The sequence below is a fragment of the Acromyrmex echinatior genome, chromosome 13 (assembly GCF_024713525.1).
Source record: "Acromyrmex echinatior isolate Ae372 chromosome 13, ASM2471352v2, whole genome shotgun sequence".
NCBI lineage: Eukaryota > Metazoa > Arthropoda > Insecta > Hymenoptera > Formicidae > Acromyrmex > Acromyrmex echinatior.
The window spans coordinates 5,831,239-5,855,017 of NC_141864.1; the positions used below are offsets into that span (position 1 = coordinate 5,831,239).

General features: G+C 28.6%; 1 protein-coding gene and 1 long non-coding RNA gene across 4 annotated transcripts in view; one reads left to right on the forward strand and one right to left on the reverse strand.

The window, feature by feature from the left end:
* LOC147907548 (uncharacterized) overlaps positions 1-23,779 on the forward strand; it is a 217,463-nt gene that overhangs the window by 165,299 nt on the left and 28,385 nt on the right. The window lies entirely within an intron of this gene.
* Positions 9,338-23,716, reverse strand: LOC105150881 (sodium- and chloride-dependent GABA transporter 1). The gene is made up of 11 exons (XM_011064247.2): positions 23,365-23,716; positions 19,286-19,591; positions 18,526-18,660; positions 18,095-18,223; positions 17,787-17,916; positions 16,645-17,016; positions 15,275-15,491; positions 14,188-14,340; positions 13,874-14,077; positions 13,306-13,476; positions 9,338-13,143 (listed from the first exon to the last, which is right to left on the reverse strand). Exons 2-11 carry the CDS (start codon positions 19,584-19,586, stop codon positions 13,006-13,008), a joined length of 1,950 nt encoding a protein of 649 aa, XP_011062549.2. The 5' UTR covers positions 19,587-19,591; positions 23,365-23,716; the 3' UTR covers positions 9,338-13,005.

Genomic DNA, 23,779 nt, shown 5'->3' on the forward strand with positions numbered 1-23,779 from the left:
ATTTTATACTAGTAATTAGTGATTATCAAACAGTGTGATAAAGTTTCTCAATTAACAACATTTTGTTGCATCGAGTATTTATTGATGCAAATATATTGTACATTCCATAAGTTTCATCCAAGAATATAAAAAGAAATATAAGAAATAAAACAAAATATACAAAAATATACAAAACAAAAGAATCATTATTATTTTTAATTTAACTTTTTATTTTTATACATTTTTTTAGAACAATGAATTGATTTTTCTATATTGCTATAAAAATATTTTGAATGCTTGTTGTTCTGAATGCTCTTTAAAATAATAAATTGCGAAGATGATTTTTTTATCATTCAACCTAATTCCGACTTACGTAGAAGTTCGATTTACGTAGAAAAAATTTAGTAATCTAAACTACTTTAAGGACAAAATTCAAAATAATTTTATCAATAATAATAGCGATATGTAAAAATTAATTCATTAGTTCTAAAAAAATTGAAGTACAGGATGATTATATTAAAAAATAAAAATTATTTTATTTTATTTTATTATTTTTTCTATATTCTTATAGGTTATAAACTTTTGGATATTACTATGTTGTACATTCAAAGTATAAAGAAAATGAAGTGAATAGGGAAATTATAAATTATTTTTTATATGTTTTTCGATAATTTTTTTTCAACAATTCTTGGATTTTCTGCTTCGAATTTTTCAATATAATATCAATGTAATTTATCTACTGTTTCCATACTGAGAACATTGAATAATACAGACTGATACGGATGATCAATTGCTGAAGAGATATAAATGATGGAAAATATCCATAGATTTTTTAATTTTTTTAATGATGCTAGTCTTTAATATATTTTATGTGCTTTGTGCATTCCCTTGTATTTTAACTGTACATTTTTGAAAGGTTGTCTCATCATTCTTTAAGATGCAATTGCAACAATGTCAAATGATTATTGATGTCAACAATTATCTGTTCATGATTTATTAATTTCCCGATTATAATTCCTATATAGACCAAGGTAATACATATTTATCGAAGCAGATGTGATTTATGTAAAGCAGAAATCGGAGCGAATTTAATAATTCATTATCATTTCAATATGCAATGTTTACAGACGACGTTCATTTCTTACGATACTGTCTTTCAATTTTTTATCACGCGTGTTTTTTAATATAAGTGTAAATTGCTTAGTAATTAAAACCACGAAATAATATATAAATTGCCAAGTCGAATTTACGAGACAAAGAACGAAATATTTGATAATAGCTATTTTATTAAAAGCAATAAACATATGTATATGTATATGCTATTTTATGAAAAGCAATATACATATGTATATTCGGCATTTATTTTACATATTATATTAACTCTCCAGAGGTGACATAGGTCCATTATAAACCCACTCAATTATAAATCTCTTTGTCAGAAATATCAAACAATTCAGCTTTCTTTATGTTATATCTGCAAATTTAAATTATTTTTATTAAAATATACTTAATATTCATTTTTTCTTATACATTATTTTTTGTATATTATTTGGTTTCTTTAAATTAATTGATGTCTTTTAATTAACATATAAATTAAATTGATCTTACTCAATGTTAATAATTGTATTACAATATTGGCGTCAGCTCCGGAGGGTTAAAAATTTTTAATTCTTGTCAACCTTGTTATCTGTTTATGTAGTGAATGACGTAGACCGCTGCGTATACAAAGTCATATAGTATTCGTAATGTCAACGCTCGAGCAATCTGATAGTAGCGCGAGTCACTCCGTCTCCTCTTGGAATGTGATTCCAAGGGTTATTACATTTTATGATTATTACAATATGTAATCATTTGCTTATTCGATTAATAATTTATAAACATGGTGACGGTTTTTTATTAAGGTAAATATTTCGCACAATACAACACATCAAGCATAAATTCGATCTCATTAAAGTAACGGAGAATTATCATATACATGAAGATATTTTATGTCGTATGTTTTTAACTTCTAGAGTGCTGTACAAGGCCGAGCAATAGTCATATTTTAACAATTATCATGTACATGTTTTTTTACATTTTCGTAAGTATTGTATGATTTCTGTCAACTTAAATGGAGAGATAATTCCACTGTTATTCACCGCTTACGATCGATGAGTCACGCAACATATTCAATTTTATGTATCTTGAAGTAATGGATGTACAAAAGCTATTCGATATAATGCATTTAAAGACAAAAATGTATCATTTTAATAACAATATAAAAGTTACGGTTAAATCAACGTCATAGATCCATTAATGGATAGTTTACAATAGATTAAGTTGAATAATTTTGGAGCACAATATTGAAAATAATAATTTTTTTAACAACGCTTAAATTTAAATACATTTTGTATTGCAATATTAAAATATTTACGTAAATATAATTTTTATTTATTATTACTAATAAACTGAGAGCGTGCAGAATAACAAATGAATCGAACAATTCAAGAATTGTGTATAATTTATTACGAAGTTTATTAATAATATTTGATAACTCTTTTGTAACGAAATTATATTGCATATAATGAACATTGGAGAAATGTCCAGAAAAATTTTATTGTAAAACTTTTATGCATAATAATTATTATTTTTCTAGCAATACTTGAATTCGATATTTAGCATAACGTTTACAATTAATTATATATTAATTTAAATAGAATGTCAAAATTTGTCTTTTACTTATAAATTAGAACACAAAATAATGCAAAGCATCGGACTGAATTAGAGTAACAATAAATCCTCATATATTAATTATTTATTTATAATATAATATATTATAGGACTTTATATGTGATAATACAAACTATAGAAATCAAAGCCTTAAACGGTCTAGCTGGATTTTAATGCTCTCTGATGCTTGTATGATTCTTGTGTGAATTTATATATTACATATGTAGTTCCTAGAAACGCTCGTCGAAATGATTTTTCAGTCTTGAAACGCTAACTCTACTAAACTACCGCAGTAATATCACTAGCAATTTAACAAATTTTTTATGTTTATTTAGTAGTCTAAAGGCTTAAGACGCTCGCACAGAATGCAAGAGATCCGGATTCGATCTTCGATAATAGCTTTCACAATAAGAATTAATTATTTATAAATTTTAATATGTCATACAATATCATTAAGATCGTTTCGAAGATGCGAATAAGCATCAAAAATTTGTTAAATTGCTAGTCAATTTAACTCGTGTATAATATTACTGCGGTAGTTTAATAGAGCGTTTACACAGTATACACCAACTACATATTCTCTGTTACATAACACACATCTTTAATTACACACAGAGCTCACAAATGTTTATCGGAGCTATATCAACATATATTATTTATGTTGTTTGATAATATTAAAGGAGATATCAATAATGTTATTTAATCAATTATTAATTTTGAAGTATAAGTAATTACATTTTCAAATTTAAAATAATATTAAATTTATTTATTTTTCATAATAAATAAAAATTGAAACAAAATATTTATGCGCTGCGTTTATACAAAAATAAATAGTTATTTCCAAATAAGAGACAAGTTACTGAAATAATTAGATGTATTGCTTGGATTGACATTTGCTTAAATGAATAAAATATGAAGAAATATGAGAAATTAAGTAAAATAATTATGCGAAAAATATGTCTCTTTCGAATTTTATGTCCAATTTTATTATTCATTAAAATTTTTTACTTAATTCGTTTTTAAAGTAAGACAAAATAAATTTAAGAAATGACATTATATTATATTTAATACCATTTTTATTATCATATTCTGCAGATAACGTTATATATATTGTAGAGAGGCTTTAGATGAATTGGTTTATGCCTGATTTTAATTAATTATTATAATTTTTGAAAATTTATAATCTACACCGTAAAGTTCAATATTTGGCATTCACGAAATACATTTGAATCTTTTTTTATTAGAGCGACATTTAAAATTTTTTAAAAGATTGAATGTTTATAATTCTGAGTTAAATAAAAATCGCACGTGTCACAAAATAATGCAAATTTGTTTAATTAATAGGCTCGTGCATTTTAACACAATTTGTACTCATAATAGCTTTGGGCAATTAATGCAATTTGTGCGAGTTCATTTTTTTCGATTGATTGATTATTGTTGCACTGTAATCGACGTACGTACGTGGAATAATAAATCATGTAATGTTATCTGCGCTGATGACAGTAATTAACCAGCAATAAAAGGAATTTTTTTCCTATATCGATCTAACTGCAATGTAATCAGAATATATATGGCCAAATCAACAAAGATATAGGTTTGATTTAAAAACCTAGAAGTTTCTATGCAACGTATATCACATGTGAGGAATTTATGCAAGATAACCATTATTTTGGCTACAATAAATGTACTATATATAATTCCGTACTATACTACATATAATCCCGTTAAATAATTGTTAAATTTAAAATGTGCAATATTTGTTACATGGTAACTCTGCAATGAAAAGACACAACGAAATAGTTGTTTTTTTTTACGTTTTTGGCCTCATAAAAGACATTATTATTCTTGCATCAGATGAACGTTAACGAATCTATTCGTATCATCTGAATGACGATCTTTGTTATAGAAGATTATTTTCACAAAGTCGCGTCCTGTAAAAAATTAGAAGCTTCTTGCAGAGTCAGAATTAAACCTACATAGATTTAATTGAATAAAACCCGAAATCTTTCAAAGTATTAATTTTAGCAACGAAATGACGTCAATCGTATAATTTTTTAAATGAAAATTAATTAATACATTACGAGAGAAGATTTTATTTTAAGTAAATATTCTCATTTTTTGTAAAATTTAAAACCATGTTTTATAAAATCATGTTTTGAATATTACAAAATATAGACTAAAGAGTATTTAACAGAAATTCAAAAACCGATATTATCAACGATTTTTTTAAATAGAAAGCGGAATATTTTATCTCATTTTTTTCAATTGAACATACTTGCAATTTTTATTGTAAATATTTAACATTAAATATTTTTTAACATTGATATTATATCGATTTCATGATAAATATTTATTATATGACATTGCAAAATGTCACCGCGTCCTTTTCATGTTCTTGAGTAATCTTGAGTGCGATCGTTACCTTGATAAAAAAAAAAATCCTATCGCTGACCCGTTCGTCAAGTGGATATTAATGAATATGTTTGCCGAGAAGTTATGATGATTTGTGCATGGAGAATTATTTTTTTATTAATTTGATGTACCCATTGAAGATCAAAGATTCATTATAGAATCAAAATTATAAATCCAGATTTTATTATTTATTAAACTCGAATTCCGAGAAGCACTAATTGCATAATAAAGCAAAATGAATTGAAATCACACAATTTTTAGAGTCACGAAATTAAATAGTTACCAGAAAAGATTTCATTCTTTTCAATATTCTCTTATTAACGTTAATATTAGTATTTTCCTTTATTAAGAAATAAAAGACAATGAAGTTAATATAAATATAATAATTTAGAAATCTTTCTTTCATGAACTAGAAGAAAGATTTAAAAATCGAAGAAAAGATGAAAAAATAAAATAAAGGAAGATGAAAAAAAAATAGAAAATGAAAATTACTAGAAAATAATTATACAAATGTATTTTATTTATATATTCCCGTGCAGTATTTAAACATTTTTGTATATCAGGGTGATTATTGGGTGAAAATAAATTTTATACGATATCGCCAACTCGCACTTTGTTTGCTTTTGAAAAACAATTTAAAAACTATTGCCTAAATATTTTCATATCTCAATTTTTATTTTAAAGAATCTTTATTAAAGAGTATTGTCATGGCAAGATGTTTTGTGAGATGTTTTTTTTATACAAATTATTGTAAATTATAAATGGAATAATACGTTATCTATACGTTTGTATATTCTACATTTTTATGTACATTTTTAACAAGCTGTATAAAATTTAAAAATAACAATGTTTTTGTTTTGCCGAAATATAAAACAAAACTTTTAGGCAGATAATTAAATCGTTTATTATTCTATGCATTGCGTGATTTCTCCTTCAGTTCTTCATCTCAATATTTCGGTATCTCTGTGATTTATTTAATGTAGACAATGATCGATTACTCTTATAAAGTAGATAATAATTTATAGTCTAATATTTTATATGTTAGAGATTAATTGAAAGAAAGAATGTTTCCTAAATACGTTATTGATGATATATTTACACGTTTGTATTTAATTATTTTTTCAGACAGTTATTATTAAACTATTATAAAAATTATGAAGTGAAATTAAAATTGGCTTTGTATAAAAAGTTGAAGTTTCCTTATTTAATTATGTCTTTTCATTTAATTAACGAACTGCTGAATTGTAACATTTGAATAAATATATAATTAAGAACTTTTATTATTTTAAGTGAGATAGTCGAGATTATATAATTTAATTGTAATGAAATTCATATAACCAATTAACTTGAATATCTTACACTTATGAAGAAAGGAAATTAGCACCGTGAATTTTCTTGGGACCACGTCACAATGGAATCTGATCAGTCGGATCTGATCAGCACACGAAATGCAAGCCGAAGGAGAGCAGAATCGAAATCAGAGTGCAGCTTGCTATCTTCACAGTACAAATGTAATACGTAATATGATAACATATCATAGTTGTCTTTTGCCCCGTTTTCCAATAGCTAAACTTAGCGGATCGGTTCTAATGGATATAGAGCACGAAAAGCATTAGCCATTTACAGTGGCCACACGAAAACAGTAATAAAATGTTATTTTTAGTTTGTACGTATAATTATTTGAGAAAAGATAATTTAATTTGCAATTTTTGCAATAATGCAACATTCATTAAAAATGTGCAGCATAATCTATTTTATTCTATTAACTTTTTAAAGACTGAAGCTTTCTGAATAATTTATCTTGTTAGAAGTAACTTATCTTGTAGAAAATCTTGTTTGATGAGGAATCATTGAATTTGTTTGACCTCAGAATTCTAAAATTAATAATTCAAAAAAATAATCTGATCGTAAAATTCAATTTTAAAAGATTGGTACCTCTGAGTTTGACTGAAAATGTCGAACTTTAAAAGTATAATAACATCGATAAAAAGGAGACTGTATGTAGTATTAGAGAATTCGTAATCAGAATTTGATAGTCAATTTGGAAATCAGTATTATCCAAGTAACAAGGTGAATGTAAAAAAAAATGACATTTTAATAACGTCTTAATGATGTCTTTAAAACAATAAGACATTATTAAAACGGTTTTTGTAGCACTGATCTAAAGAAAACGAAACTAAAAACTTTTTTATTTTGCATATAAAAATTTCTTAAAATGACACTGTTAAATCTACATACTATAGTGTCAAATTTAATTTGATTTAAATTGCCGCTATTCCTACGCAATATATCATTATTTTATTGTGCAGTAAAACAATGATTAAATTTGACACTATATAATATTGTATAATGTCAAATTTATCCAATGTTTCAGTAAAAAATAACGACATTTTGAATAGGAGCAATAACGACTTTAAAATTTGATTTAAATTTGACACTTTAGATTTAACAGTGCAAGTTTTATGATGATCAAGTTAAATTTCTGTTCGCTATATTAAATCTATCATTTTTTATTTTGAACCTTAAATTTAAATAAAATATCAAACTACCTTATAGGCAAAGTTTTATACTAACCGAGCGAGCAATTTATAAACTAAAAGGGAGTGACCCTAAATGAGGTCAACAATCCACAAAGAGTTAAACGAGTCGTAAATTAAATATTAGTGACTAAATTATAATGAATATTAAAATGTGTTTCAAAAACCTATTAAAATTATAACTTTCATTTTATGAAGTTAAATATATACTCTTGGACGTATTATAATTTACGTGTGTTTTATACATCTTTTTCGCAACATTTTAGTTTTGTGTCATTCTCTGATTGTCATTTCTAGTTAGTATTAAAAAATGACGCAAATAGTAGGCATTTCCTATGCGTCAACTTTCAGATTTAAACAATTTTTTAAATAAACATATACAAAACAGTAAAAAAAAAGGAACTATGGAGCAAAATTCCGAGACAAAAAACGTACTTTAGAGTCTTGTTACTTTTTACTGTTGAAAGTTTTGCAAATTACAAAATTAGAAACATTCTTGTTCTTTTTCTAAGAGACACAGCAGTACATTTTAAAAACATTTTCTCTAATGTGATGCATTCTCTTCGCTCAGAAAACTTGTACTCGCGCGTATTTACATGTGTCAAAACAGAAAAACAGAAGAAAAAAATAAAATATAGAAGTTCACCCTTTCCGCAATGTTATTTATTCTAAGAAAATGTATTTTATGCACAGCTAACACAGTCAAGAGGCGTTTCATAAGAAGATTTTAACGGTGCCGCCCATCTACGTAAAAGGAAATGTCGACGACCTCAATAGGTGGGTCCCATAGAGAGGATGTTAGTATCCTGATAATAGCCCTCGTCACAAAATAAAAGACCACGTAACGATCGGGTTTAGTGTGGTAAACGGGGAGACATACAGGACCTTCCGCACTTCCGCCGCCCTGTCGTCTTTATCCATCGTAAAACACAACGTGGAACGATGCGTCGTTTCACGAAATGAGAAAAAAATCGAGCTTAAAACATGCGTAATGCGGGGAAATATGAAACCCAATCTTCGCAGGTGCGAAAGGCGGTTCACATTGCCATCATAACATATCCATTCAGCCCTTAATTAATAATTAAAATACTCTTATAACTGTTAATTGAAACGCATTGTTATCGTCATACTCTGTGTGAAGAGTTTTGAACCGAATATATTTTTCAACAGCTTCTGCTATGAATTTTCAGTAGAAACGAATTTTCGTTTGATAAAAAATAATTAATATTTAAAGATAGGAGAGTCACCGGAAATTTTATATCTATTTAACGTTCTTATACTTTTTTTAACTTTATACTTATTTTAACATTCTGTTATTAGTAAATATACTCATTATAATGACTGTTTGTGAGACGAAATATGTTACAAATTACTCATTCATTACGAATACAATCTCTGTCACCGTGAAATTTTACATTCATATTAATTATGAATTATTTATGCGGTATTGTATACGCAATTCTATTGACATTCAAAATATTGATGATAATAGTTATTGACGCTTCTAATCTGCTTTTATCATTCGTGACTATGCCTGAAATAAAAAATTAAAAAATAGATGAATACATTACAAAAGCAAATATCCACAAATGGTATAAACAATGATGATATATGACAATGGTATATAATAGATATTGGATCAATAGAGTGGGAAGTCTTATTTACTGCTGTGGGTACGTTACTAGAAACCATTACGATAATTAGGCATTAATGTTTATTTGAGTACATATATCAATACAATTTTGCTGAAAACGTATACGTAATGTCACAAATATGTGAAGCATTCAATGCGTCAATCCAATATTATATTCGCAAATGACGCGTTGTTTTTACCGTTTTTATCGCGCTCAGAAAGTAAATCTGAATATATTTCGGTTTTCAAGTACGTTACAACATTATGTGACTCGGATTACACACTCAGATTATATCTGATTTACTAAAAATATATTTAAAAATTCTTACACACCTCACGAAGGATTTTCACTCTCTTTTACTTTCTTACATTTCTTTAGGAAATGTAGGAAAACATGGCTCACAAAGTACATCATGAACCTATGCCGCAGTCGATAAATCTCATAAATATATCAAGAAAGGAATTTGGAAATTGTCGATTCAATTTCAAAATAAATCCAAAAGTAGCAATTAACAATTCTGCATAGAATGTTTCAAATAAAAAGATGTCATAGAAAAAATTAGAATAATTTAAGATACTATTTTCATAAAAATTTCATGATATCATATCGAGATATATTTCAAGTTTAGTATTTATTTTTTTAAATGTTACAACAAATTTAGATCTAAATAAAAATCTTTTTACATTTAACGAAATTTTATATTTTCCATAAACTTTGATAAAAATTTGAATATAGGATGCGAATAACTTGAAAATATTTTGCAAAAAGCGTATCCGAATGGACTCAAAATAATTTCTTAATAATTTTGATTATACTGATGAACAATATAAGTAAATACGCAAAAAAAGCCTTTCATGCATAGCATGACGAAGAATTAAAAATTTAATTAAAATTTGCAACGAAATTTCAATGAAAAAAGAAAGTAGGTCCCCCCTCCCCTTTCGTCATATTTAATTTCCATTCACAAGAATAATACTGTTTGGGTTCAAATTTTTTGATTTTCAAACAGTAATACATATTATTATACACTGTATAAAATATGTATACAATGTATATGTGTATATAGAAATATAATTTGTGTAACAGATTTAATTCCTTGTACGAATTCTTCTATCAGTGAACACCGATTCGTAGAGCCATTATCAAATTATCTGTGCAGCCGCAAATCCATTCGGTAATAACGCATGTCTAGACATTGCCGTGTAAGTAATTGCGAAAATTTATGTTTAACCTGGTCGTGCTTGCGCACGTAACATTAAATACATTTACAGAATACAGTTATACACGGAAAATACGTTATTATGCTATCACGCGATGAACAAATATTTGCGACGTTACACATACAATCGCAATGTTGCTCGCGTAATAGGTGTGAAAGAATTTTTTATGTTCGCGTGTCATTGAATAATTTATTGGTTAATGATCAAATAGTCGGGATTCGCGCCCGGCATGTGCAACTATTTGATTCTAATACGATTATTCGGAAACAGTCGTATTTAAATTAGTAAAATACACATCGCAATTACCAATCCATCAATTGCTAAATGAAATTACAAATTTATAATAATGCTATACGTTGTTCAACGCAGATCCAACTGGCTTATATAATATCGTTCGGTTCTTAGCTTACTATTGGAAGTTTGCAACAGTACGGTACTAAAATAGAAACGAATATCGCATTAAGCTATCAGCCATTTCTTAGTATTATACAACGTCAACAATTGCAACACTTCGACGAATAGCATTCGCGATTACAAGTACTTTACGGACTAAATAAGAGAAAATATTTCCAATTAATTAGGCCGGCTGAAAAAAGCACTTCCTCCGTTTATTATTATTGCTTTTATATTTCGAGCAAATAAGACATTTTTTCAAACAAAACGATTTTTACGTTTAGAAAATGAGATAAAGATTTAAAGTAGTAGAAAGTCATGAGTGATGATTTTGTTACTAATAATATGACAAAATGTGATTTTATATACTACTTTTTGTAAGAAGGTATATTTTAAAATTTGAATCAAATTAAAATTCTGATTGCAAATCAGATCTTTGATCTAAAATAATTTATGCTATTTTTATATAAAATATAAAAAATAAAATATCATTTAGATATCATTTAGATATCATTTATGAAATAAAATTTTCAATTTCTTTTGAATAATTATATACGTCTTTCGTTTAAATTATAAATTTAACTTTAATTTTATAGAATACTACTAAAAGTGTCTCAGACACTAAATATTTGATTGTAATTGATTTGCTAATTGCAAATGCAAACATAATTGATTGCATGATTCCTATTTAAATTTAAACAATGATTGCCATAAAATTACAGAAATACATTACCGGCGTTACATATTTAAAAAAATGTACATATTAAATTTCAAGTATAAAACTCAGAAAACGCAGAAATTTTTTTAATCTTATATCACATTATAAACGCATTATAATATATGTTTTATAAAAATTATAACGTGAAAAAAAATCTAAAACTTGTGCCGTCGAAGTTGAATGCAGTATAAACTGCTAGAACTTTGTAATAGAAATATTCTGTATCCTGCTACAGTCCAGTTGATTATTGCGACTGGTTGGAATCGAAAATGTCTCTTCTTGGTGAACGCATTTGGTCGTCATAATTTTTATACGAACGTTAAAAGTTATACTTTTACTTGTACTTCAGATATTTAATATATTTCGTAACTGTGCCAGTATTCTTATTCTACATACGCTATGCTCCTATTTTATTTCATGTAGCTGCAGTAAACACCTTAACGCGCTCAACAGGAAGAGCCTTCAAGTATAAAAACACTCACCAGTGCATTGCTTTGATCAAAACGTAAATTTCTATTCGCCTTATGCAGGCATATTTCAACGAGAACTTTCTATTTCCTTAAACCAGCCGAATTATCAACCAAACGATTTCTCTCTCCATTAAAAATTTATATACTTATCGCGATATGATCGCGATATAAAAATATATTTTTTTCAAATTGCCCGTAAATAGCTATCTGAATACTAGCGCGGTGTATACTATTATTACTTCTAAGTATTCCTTCCCGTCCCGTTTCCAATACTTATTATACCCTTTATTGAGTATCTTATCAGCTTGGTCAATACGTACGAGTCATCTATAATTGCGATCGTCAAATAATTTTCTTTTCGATTAAAATTCTCTATCTTAAAACATTAACAGCTGGCATAGTTTATATATCAACAAAAACTTTAAATAATCGAATTTTGAACATGTCTTATAAGACAATATATTCTTATCTTCTTTTTAAAACATTAATCCGTTATTAAATTTAATATATGATACTATATAATTATCACATATATGTATTACAAATAATTTCTCTTGAAGAAAATATTTTCGAAAATTGTTTCTTCTTCAAAAAATAATTTAAATATTATTAAAATATTATTAGAATGTTAAATGTTACAATCAACCAGCTATTAAGGAATTAAGGAGAATCTCTGACATCCTTATTAAAAATACATCACTAAAGAAATATATTACTGTCTTATTATTAAATAAATAATAGTACGATGATTGCTTAACTGAGCATACTACATGAAACTGATTAGTTTGACACGCGTCCATTTTGACACAAATTACTACTGAATGTCCAATCGTGCTGGACCCACTATATATAGATATATATATTTATCTTACTATAAATATTACTTTTACGATAAGTGTAACCTAACAAGTTAGAAGTAACCGCTAACGCTAATCATGTTTGACTCAGGAAACTGTTATTTTTCGTAATTAAGCCTGCGCTGCTCTCTGACATAGGTATCACGGCTGACTTTTCGCCTTTCGGTAATTTTGCATGCGATTTTATGTTCGGTTGTAGACCTTTCAGGACGTTCTGAAAAAAAGTAAAGTCGTAATTACATATTACATCTAGAATTCAAATGAAGTCCGCTACAATAATTATGGCCATTACGTGATATGTACACGATAATAATGCGAGGCAGCTTTTTCATATGCATTATGCATATGATTTGCACGCAAATATGTTCAAATTTACCTCTTTAAATGATCCTGGCGTACTTATTACATAATACAATGCATATCCCGGTATCCAAATCATAGATGAAAGGCTCAAACATACACCAACTACTTCTGCCCATGTAGGATACTCGTAGCTGCTGCCATATTTCAATGGTTTATATTGCACGATTTGGAATATGAAGATAAACTGGAAAAATAAAAAAAGAAGTTTTTAATTTTATTGTAAATAACATATTTTACATGTTTTTACATAATGATTTCCACGAGTTACACTGTAAATATAAAATTATATAATTAATATGTGTAAAAATTACACATATATTTGTAGTGAAAATATAAAATTATGCGTTTCATAAGAATTAATATTTTCATCTTTAATAAAGGAGAATAATTTGAAAATTGTGACATTTACGTGTATATGTAAATATACATCTTTAATAGTGAATCCCAAAATTACTCACTATAAATATTGTAATTTTACATGTAATTTTTTTTTATAGTATAGTCCGCGATCAATTCTCTTTGAAGAAAGTAATAATATTTATCTGCTGAAAGATATAATTATATGTAAATGTAGTACTTACGAGCATAATCACCGGCGCGAGTACAACCCAGCATATGTACCAGAATTTATTTAATCGAATACCCATCATCTGATGCACGCAGTCACAGAACTTCTTTGCTCCGAAAATCCATGATATTGCGATTGTTTGGAAGAAACAAACCCATAGAATAGACATTCCGCTCGCGGAGTAAAAGTCCATCAGTTGGAAAATATAAATTCCTCCCTGAAACATAACATTTTAATTTTCTTTTTGTTGATAAATTGTTTCTGAAATCAGTTTCAATTGTTCCCCTCGTATACATATTGAATAAAAATGTGTTTTTAGATACTAACGTTCGTAACCATCGGAATTCCCAGAGCGAACATTATCATGCAGATAGCGATGGTGAATTTGATTCTGTGTGGACGAAGTGTATCCGGCCAATAGTCAACCATACCAGTTATGAAAGATTCCACGATGCAAAATTCACTGTCGATGCCGAGAATCTGCATGAAAAATGAAACAATTTGTATACCTATAATTCAATATTTAAATGATGACAAATGAAACAATTCTAGTCCCTCCATTTGCTTAGCCATTGTTCTAAAATGTAGATGTAAATTTAATATGATGCGTATTACAATACTACATTAACATTTAATAATCTATTAGCTAAAAATATCTTTTTTTACTATTGTCTACACCAGATCTGTCCAAAACAGAGTTCGCGAGTTAAATATCTCTATAATGGTCTTGTTGAGCTAGATAGATAGAAAATAAAAAGATAGAGCAACCAATCAAACTGGATAGAGCTTTTTGTTTTCTCTTTACTGGCTCAACGAGATGACAAGAGAGAGAGAGACAAGCATTTATCTTGCGAGTTAAATTTTGGACAGCTCTTGACAATTAATCTTTATTAATCCATCTTACGCAATATAATCGTATGAATTACAATTTGAATTACGAGATTAGAAAGCAAATTAAAATTCTTATAAAAAAATTTAACAAAATGATTCGAATAATTATATTAATTGAATTTATAAATTATGAAATTATCTATAATAAATAAAATATAAATGTTACTACTATATTTGCTTATATTGATACAATTTTTTGTATAAGTTGATTAATATTATTTTATACTGCTCAAAATATAATTTATTGTATTAAAATTGAAATTTATTACTAAATAATTTGTTTTGAAAGAAGAAAATACTTTTTCAAGTCTCTTTCTTGGTTAATTTATTTTAATAACCTTGCATAAATTTTAGTTTCTATAGATATTTCACAATTTTTTTAAGTAAAACGATGTTATATGACGATCTATGGAGAGAAACTTCCTGCCAAAGGCGACAACGTGTTCAAACCCTTTTATAGCGAGGCACATGAAAAACATAGACAGCGACAGCCGATTCCGTCGTTGGAATAACAATTTCTTACGAGCAGCATAACGAAGAATATAATGGCCCACAACGAAGCACCGGGTAGCTTCAAAACGACCTCGGGATACGTGAGGAAGACGAGACCAGGTCCGCTCTTGACAACCTCGGACACTTGCGTTTGCTGTTCTTGGGCGATGTGACCCAGTATTGAAAACGTTACGCAACCGGCCAGAAGACATGTCAGGGTGTTGACTACGCAAGTGATTATTGCGTCTCTGCAAGACAAAACTCCCTTTTTGAAAGACTCCAGCAGCGACGACACCACGTTTAGTGCGTCGTGGTTAAAAACTAGAGCACCTTAAAGCCATAACTACGATTCTCGAATTTAATTTACGAAATAAGACCAACGAAATCTGAAATGGCTAAAGTAACGATATATATGGATTGTTCGAACCATTTGGAATTGCGAGATCAAATTAAGTTGGATTAGGGAAACATATGTTCTTATCATCTTTTTTTCTGTTCTTTTTCTTCTTATATTGATGCCTCGACATTCTGATGAAAATTGATCAGATAAGCAAAATCCAGGGTTGAGTAAGTTAATTTTTTTTTTAACTAAGTTAAGTTAAAGTTAACAACCTTGAAAATTTAACTTAGTTAAGATACAAGTTAATTTATAATGAAATTAATTGAATTAAAAGTTAAATTAATAAAAAAAAGTAATTGAAAAGTTAAAAGTTAAATTTGTTTTTTTTTAATTCATGATTCCAGGGTTTCAGTCTTACAAATAACGGAAAGAACAAATATATACTTCATTTAGAAAATACTCTATATTTTATTTACATGTTTTGTTTATATATACTGTTTAGTATATAAGATTCAACTATGAATATTGGTCTGTGATATGACTAAAGCTTCAGACACAATACGAGAGACTAGCGATAATTATAAGGAATAATAAGATTTCAACCTATCTAGAAACCTAACTAGAAACTATATACATCGAAATGCACGGTTTTTGACAGATTGAAATCTGGGGGTCGATTGTGTAATTTGAAAAGAGGTGAAAATTACAAATTCACTAGAATATTTATAATGTCATTGATCAACACCTAATAAATTTGCTCATTTGCAATTTTCATTTTAAATTATCGCTATTGCCGCGTATTATGTCTGAGACGTAACTTCAAAGAATTAAATAAAGAAAAAAATTAATAGTTACGGATAAAATGTAACTAAATAAAATTAAAAAATTGAGAGTCTAAAATGTAACTAAGTTAAGTTAAAATTAATTAACTTTTTAACTTTTTAACTTAACTTTTATCTTTTTAACTTAGCACTACCCAACCCTGGCAAAATTTATTATCAAAATTTATGAAAGACGTCTTGTCGGTGTCCAGTCAGATCAGGTGGAACATAATTGCTTACCTATAACAATTGTGATGGAACTTGTTGTATGAGCCCAGAGCGGGCAGAGCACCGGTGCCGATGCTGTATGCGAAAAAGATCTGGGTAGCGCCGTCTATCCACGGTCCAGGACTGAGCAACTCCTCCCATCGTGGCGTCACGTAGTAAAGCAAACCGTCGTAGGAACCCTCCAACGTCACCGCTCTTCCCAAAAGAATGAAAAGCACCACGTACGGGAACAAGGCTGAAAACCAGATGATCTTACCGCTCTGATGAAGACCGCGACGGATGATAAAGTAAACGAGCAGCCAGCCGATAATCAGGCAGCCTAACAGTTCCCACTGGATCTTGCCGATGCTCTCGATGCCGGATGTAATTCCGAGGACTCGTCGACTGAAAATTTAACGCCATTCTATTAATTCAATATTGATAATAAATAATTTGGTAACGTGACTATGATTGTGTAAAATATCGCAAACATTACTTTACAGAATGCTTCTAAAAAGAAAAATGACTATAAATATAAATAGTATCTAGATTTAAACATAAATAATAGACGTCAGCATAAATCAGATTGAATTAGAATTATGCGTGTTATATGAGTAATAATGTATACGAGCGAAAATTGTATTGCGATGATTTTTTTATTTTAATTTATTTTATGAGAAATATCTAATCTGATGATATCTGCTATATTAAGTTGATTAAATTGCAAAAAATGTGATACACGTATATATATTGCTACTATTATTATTATATACCGTCGAAATTATACATTACGTAAACAAATTTATACACGAGGGAACTCTGCTATGACCTGATTTAAGAAAATCAATGTTTCATTTCTTGTAGTAACTATGTGAATCTCCTAATATTCATCTTATATCCTGATTATAGCCTGATTTATAAGCATATCACAGCCTCATAAGGGAATATAAATCTGACATACATACGTATACCATATATATGTACGCATATATACGTATACCATTTCAATTCAAAATTTTTAAAGTTTTGAAAAGTTTCTTAGTTTGAAGATTTACTTAAAAAAAAAAATTAAATAAGATTGAGCGTTTTCTTCATTTTCCATCACATTTGTTATATTTTTACAATATTTTATAAGCGTTTTAAATTTCGTAGCATTTTAATAATAATTTACTTACTCCCAATACTCTTCTACTGGTGTGGTATGATGACAGGTATGATTTTCAGCATAATTTGAACAATTTATTTTTCCATATTCACTGTTTTCCTGAGTCGCATCATAACAATCAACCGTGTTCCACCATTTACCTGAAAATGAAATCACATAACTGTCTACGATAAATGAACGATATATTAAATATATATTATATATTAAATTTATTCAGAGCCCTCTTTATGATATCGTATTATTTACATAAATATTATATATTATATATATATATTATAATTGTTAATGTGTTTAATAATAAGATAGATGATTATTTACCACATCCACTCCAAGGTACTGTTGGTAAATTCACAAACATGCTTATTAGATAAAAAAGAGTCCAAGCAATAATTATGCAGTAATATACGTCAAGGAAGAATACAATGGTCATCGTAGCATATCCTACACCTGAAATCCAATAATATATTATGCCTTGTTACACTAAAAGAAATTTATTAAATCTTAATACATATTTCTTTGAATAGTAAACATTTACTTACAATAAATATTTATTCTAGTAAACAAATGATAGTTAAATCAAATTAATGGTTTTGTATCAAATAAATATATGTTTACATTTAATAACTATTTACTAAAAATTACTCGAACAAATATTTATTAAGATTTAGTATTTTTTAAAATGTAATTTATTGACATATTTAGGTTGTACAATTTTTCCATTTCTAAAGATATCAGAAAATAATTATTACCTTGCAATAGTGGACACAATTGTCCCACTAGCGACATTCCACCAGCTCCAAGATATTGTCCAATAGCGACTTCTTGAAAAAATATAGGGATTCCGCAAAACAGCATGGCAATGCCGTAAGTGATCAAGAAAGCGCCTATTGAAAAATTAAAAAATTCCAAAACTCGTTAAGAAAAAAACTATTTATTCTTTATATAAATATTAATAACAATTATTTTGATATCGAAGGATATAAACAAACAAATCTATTGTCGCAACCTAAAGCAACCTATTCTTGCTCTTTTTTATCTTACTTCATTTTTATTACATGAACATAAAAGAAATTTAGTAGTGAGATAGTAATTAAACTCGAGAAGGCCGCGGTTATTAAATTTTAATGCAAGCCATTTCCATCATATTAAGGATTGCATGACTTAAACTCTAGAGGAATAATTATGAATGTCGGACGCCACTGAAATCCGATGCTGTCTCATCCCTGACTATAGTGGCAAATTTAATGCTCTGGAAAAGCTTCTAAATGGAATAACAGAGTTCTATTACGACCTTACATTAAAATGAATAAATAAAAATTATATAAAACTTTTAACTATAAAAATATTCTTTATGCTAATTAGCTATATATGTTAGCAAAATAATCTTTTTATTTTGATAAAAAATTTTTGATAATCTGCAATACAATAATAAATTTAAACGATTGAAAGTTTAATATTTAATGATTTATTTTGTTGATGTGTGATATAAATCTAGTATCATCTACTTACCACCGCCATTTTTATAACATAGATAAGGGAACCGCCAGACATTTCCCAATCCGACGGAAACACTTATGCAAGAAAATAGGAAATCCAATTTATTGTCCCATCCGCCACGTTCGGCATCCTCCTCTCTATTACCGATTTCAGTCATTTTACCCTGTGGCGAAGACACCGTCATCTTCGGCACAGAACGAGACGGCTCACGTCTCTTATCCGTCGCCACCGATTTGGCCTTGAATTGTATGAAGGTCTGATCGGGGTCGACTTGATCTTTCTCCTCGCCCCAGTAATACATTTTCTCCGCCATGGAGTCTGAAATACACCGAAAATTGACACTGAATATCTAGAAGGAAGCACTAAGGCAATCCTTGAACGTAATTGGAGGGATGAAACGCAAATTCTTGCGGCCTTCATGTGATCGATTATCATGATTTTGTTCTGTTTTATAATACAGTTAAGTAATAATTCCCCTAGAAAGAACACGCGATGTCTTACTATAATTTCATAGAATATATGATAAAAAACTTTATATTCATTTTTTTAACATTTTTTGAAAAATAGATTGATAAAACATTATGAACATTTATTCTGTGAAAGTAGAATTTAATCTTCAAAATTAAATAGTTAATTTAAAAATATTTGAACTTTTTGTTCCTTTTTTTTCAAAGTTAAGTTTCGAAACATTTGGATTTCCTTCTATTTCTTTAAGCTTCTTTCGGAAAAAAAGATACAAGAGTTTTTAACTTTTTCTATTACTATTAATTTATAAAACTCTGAGCCCCTGTTCTTGAAAAAAAAAACGTATATGAAAAACTATAGTATACGTTATACTACTTTTTATGCTACTTATATTTCTCTGCTTTTACGAATGCAATACTTTTCAAGAATAGGAATCCTGCAAACTATTAATGCCTCTTTGATCTAACCAATTATGCAGATTTTATCAATGCGAATTAATCTGATAATAGTGGCGATTATATTTCCGAGTGAGCAGTGATACAAATATATGTTTTCTCGAACATCGACATTTCGCCATGACCTCTATTACATTCGGAGGAAAAAAGCGATGCACCTACAACTGTAAATTTCTCCGCCCACGTTCTGATAAAGCCCAGCACGCAATTGCATAGTATGCAATTACGAATGTCGCTCGGTGTTGTATTTCCGATGAAACTCTACTCATTTTCATTTATCTCACCGATTTTCCAATAGATATGTTTGCAGAGAACATGTGTATATGTATAGATATATAATCTCGTTGACCTTTGAATAATATCATGTTAAATGGCACGGTTATATTGAAAATGAATTGCTAGTAACATCACAGATGTTAAACTAACAAAGCAAATTTGTTAATATATTGAGCATTGTATATTATAACTGCTTTCAAACTATTCAAAACAATTTTTTAATATACAAGAGAATATTCCTCATTCAATTTTTTGAGAATAACAGATATCTCTTGCATTTATCTTTTATTTAATTTTTTTAATTCGGACATATAATTAGATATTTTGCCGATTGTTGTGCATATTTTTATACAAAACAATTTTTTTTTTAAAAAAGAAACGACTTTGAATTTCATAAGAAATGATAAAAATAATTAAAGCTGCAGTGTATCAAATTAGAACAATTTCTAAATTTATAAGAAAATATCTCATAAAATTTGTCAGGAATAACAAATATCTCTTGCATCTATATTTTATTAATTTTTTCAACTTTGAAATTCTAGTGCAATCTGAGCATTTTTTCTAATTATTGTGTCCAATTTTGATATACGTAAAACAATTTAAAAAAAAAACGAATTTTAAGTTTATGGAAAAACACAAAAAATAATTAAAAATTGATCCTCTCATAATATTTTTTTATATTTATATTTTGTTACTTGCCATTTTTGTTATATTTTCTTCGAACAATTTAAAATCACATTTTTCTTCGGAGAGAGAATTATCTTCACTTTACTAGCTTTTAATATTCAATACATTTGTGTTTGATATCGCAATTAAATTTTTTAAACAAATTTACATTGAATTAATCGAAAGATAAATTTGTACAACGCTGCATATCTTTTAGAATCATTTGTTTTAAAGTCAACATCATATTAACCGAATTCAACTACGTAATTAAATTTTTTCCTCTGCTATCGATAAGATTAATCTGAAAGGATAATAGAGATAATTATTTATTCAGATTTATTTATTCCGAACTGCGGTGTTTTGGTATTCTCGACAGCTTTATATTTTTCACAAAACCTCGCTTTGAATTTCGGTGACCAGTGCGGAACCTAGTACAACCGGTTTGCTGTTCAACGTACCGCAGCCATTCGTGCGTATTGTCGTAGCTACACGCGTGTTTGCAGTTATATCGCGTGTGTTCGCTCATTCACATTCATCTCCCTCCTCCAGGAATTCTCTCCCTGTTTCTTTTACCATTGTAACCCGGCCGATTCAGGATCGGCAATGAAGAGGGTGCACGTGCCAAGTAATGTATACACGTGTCTACGTACGTGTGTGTATGTAACGTGCGTATGTTTGAGTTTATGTACGCGAGCGCGCCGTTGGCTGTGCGCGCGCTCCACGCTCATGGATGCTGGACACAAAATCAATATCAAGTTTACATCGCGTCTATGTACACACGTGGACCGTGAATCTTGTCGTAAAATTCGGACCCGACGCAACGCCGAGGTCGCTGATACTCAATTGGATTGCAATTGCGTCAGAACGTGATCGTACTAGTACTGGAGAATCAATCGGAAGTATTTTGAATTAAGGGGTGGAAAGGGAGTCATGTAAAAAATGAAACGCGTATTCTGAAAAATAAAAATCCATAGAAAATTTAATAACGAAGCGAAAGATAAATTTCGAAGCGACACGCGAGCGTAAATCGAAAATACAAGTATTCTGTTACGTAATTGATAATACAATAAGCAAAACGTATATGCAAAACATTGTTTCATTAATATATATTATTAAAAACATTGTTTCATTAAAAGAGATATTAAATTTTTTACATATTCTTATAATTCTTTGCTGAAAGGAATGTTAAAATAATTGATTTTTTTCCCATCTAATACTTTTTTTTATAATACATGCTAACGAAGTTATATTTAGCATCGTTTAACAAAGACCACATTATTTAATTATTTTTTTACATTTAAGCCAATTTTAATTGATATTTTTGAAAATAAATCAATAAACGAATAAATTTAATATAATGCAACATTTTTTTTTCAATAAAAAACTATCATACGCTTGCAAAGAGCATTAGAAGATAATTACAGCTTAATCAAAAAAGAATTATGTTCAATATAAATAATATAATAATAGTATAAATTAATTTTCTCTTGTTTGACATGATTAAAATATTTGAAAAAATTATAATTTATAAATTTATTATACGTATACAGTGTTATGATACGTTCATTCTTGCCATAATTAATAGTTCTTACATAGGATGACGATGCAGCTGCTCCATCATGCGCTTGACTGCGCGAGGGAAATACTTAATCGTTAAATGAATCGCGTAGGTCGTGTACGAATATAATCCTGATCCATTATACTTATCGATTATCAGATTACTTGAATTAGGTTTGTTTAAGGTTTGTTTAGGTTCATTATTATTATTATTATTATTATTAATTACAACGCATTAACAGCGTTATCGATTCCCGAATGGATAACTTTGTGCAATCTCTTTTCAATATTAATGAATATAATTATTTATTTACTGCCTCATATAGTTAGATGTAATTCGCGTCTCAGTCGCGATAAAAATAGTTTTCGTTTTTTTTTAAATATTAGGTGTTGGAATTAATTCGTAGCGTTTTACAAGTGATGGGAAGTACTTTCATTAATGTATTTTTTAATGCTCATGTGAAATAAATAACATTCTTTCATTAAAAACGCTACGAATTAATTCCAACACCTAATATTATTTTATTTATTCTAAATTCTAGATATGCAGGCATTTAGATCATTTAGACAACAAAACTAACGCAAATATTTCAATGTCTCAGTTTGCGTTTTTGCTAAAAATTGATAAAAATCCTAATTTAATATGATTTTTCCAAACCTTGATCGACTTACCAAGGAATGTTCACAGAATTCCGATGTAGCAGCCGTGACCGTCGATTTTTTGTATCTGGTAACAGTCGCAAAATTCAATACTGCGTATAATCACATCGTACAAGGAAGCAGACGTTAGTTACGCCGCGTAGGACCGTTCACGCCCGATTCCGCTTCGGAAGACCAAATTCTCGCCTGAATCTTTCCAAGGTGGTTTTCCTGACCGGAAATCGATCCCACGGTGACTCACGAGTATTCACTTGTCAAGGGTGACGTATCGAAAAGCGCACTTTCGGAATGAACGAGGTTTACTTGATATATATCGTGTTGACCACGAATATCTGCGACCTACCCCACAAGGGTTGCAGTTACAGAATAATGCTCCGGTTCAAGATGGGGAATGTTACCCCTTCCGGACGCATGCGCATTTCTGTGC

What these genes read in the sequence shown, in the direction of transcription:
- LOC105150881 (XM_011064247.2), bottom strand. Translation starts at nt 19,586, where the DNA reads ATGGCGGAGAAAATGTATTACTGGGGCGAGGAGAAAGATCAAGTCGAC. An exon ending in TTCCATCACAATTGTTATAG is followed by an intron (nt 15,492 to 16,644) that starts GTAAGCAATTAT and finishes TTTGTCTTGCAG; the next exon opens with AGACGCAATAATCACTTGCG. An exon ending in TATTCTTCGTTATGCTGCTC is followed by an intron (nt 14,341 to 15,274) that starts GTAAGAAATTGT and finishes TTTTTCATGCAG; the next exon opens with ATTCTCGGCATCGACAGTGA.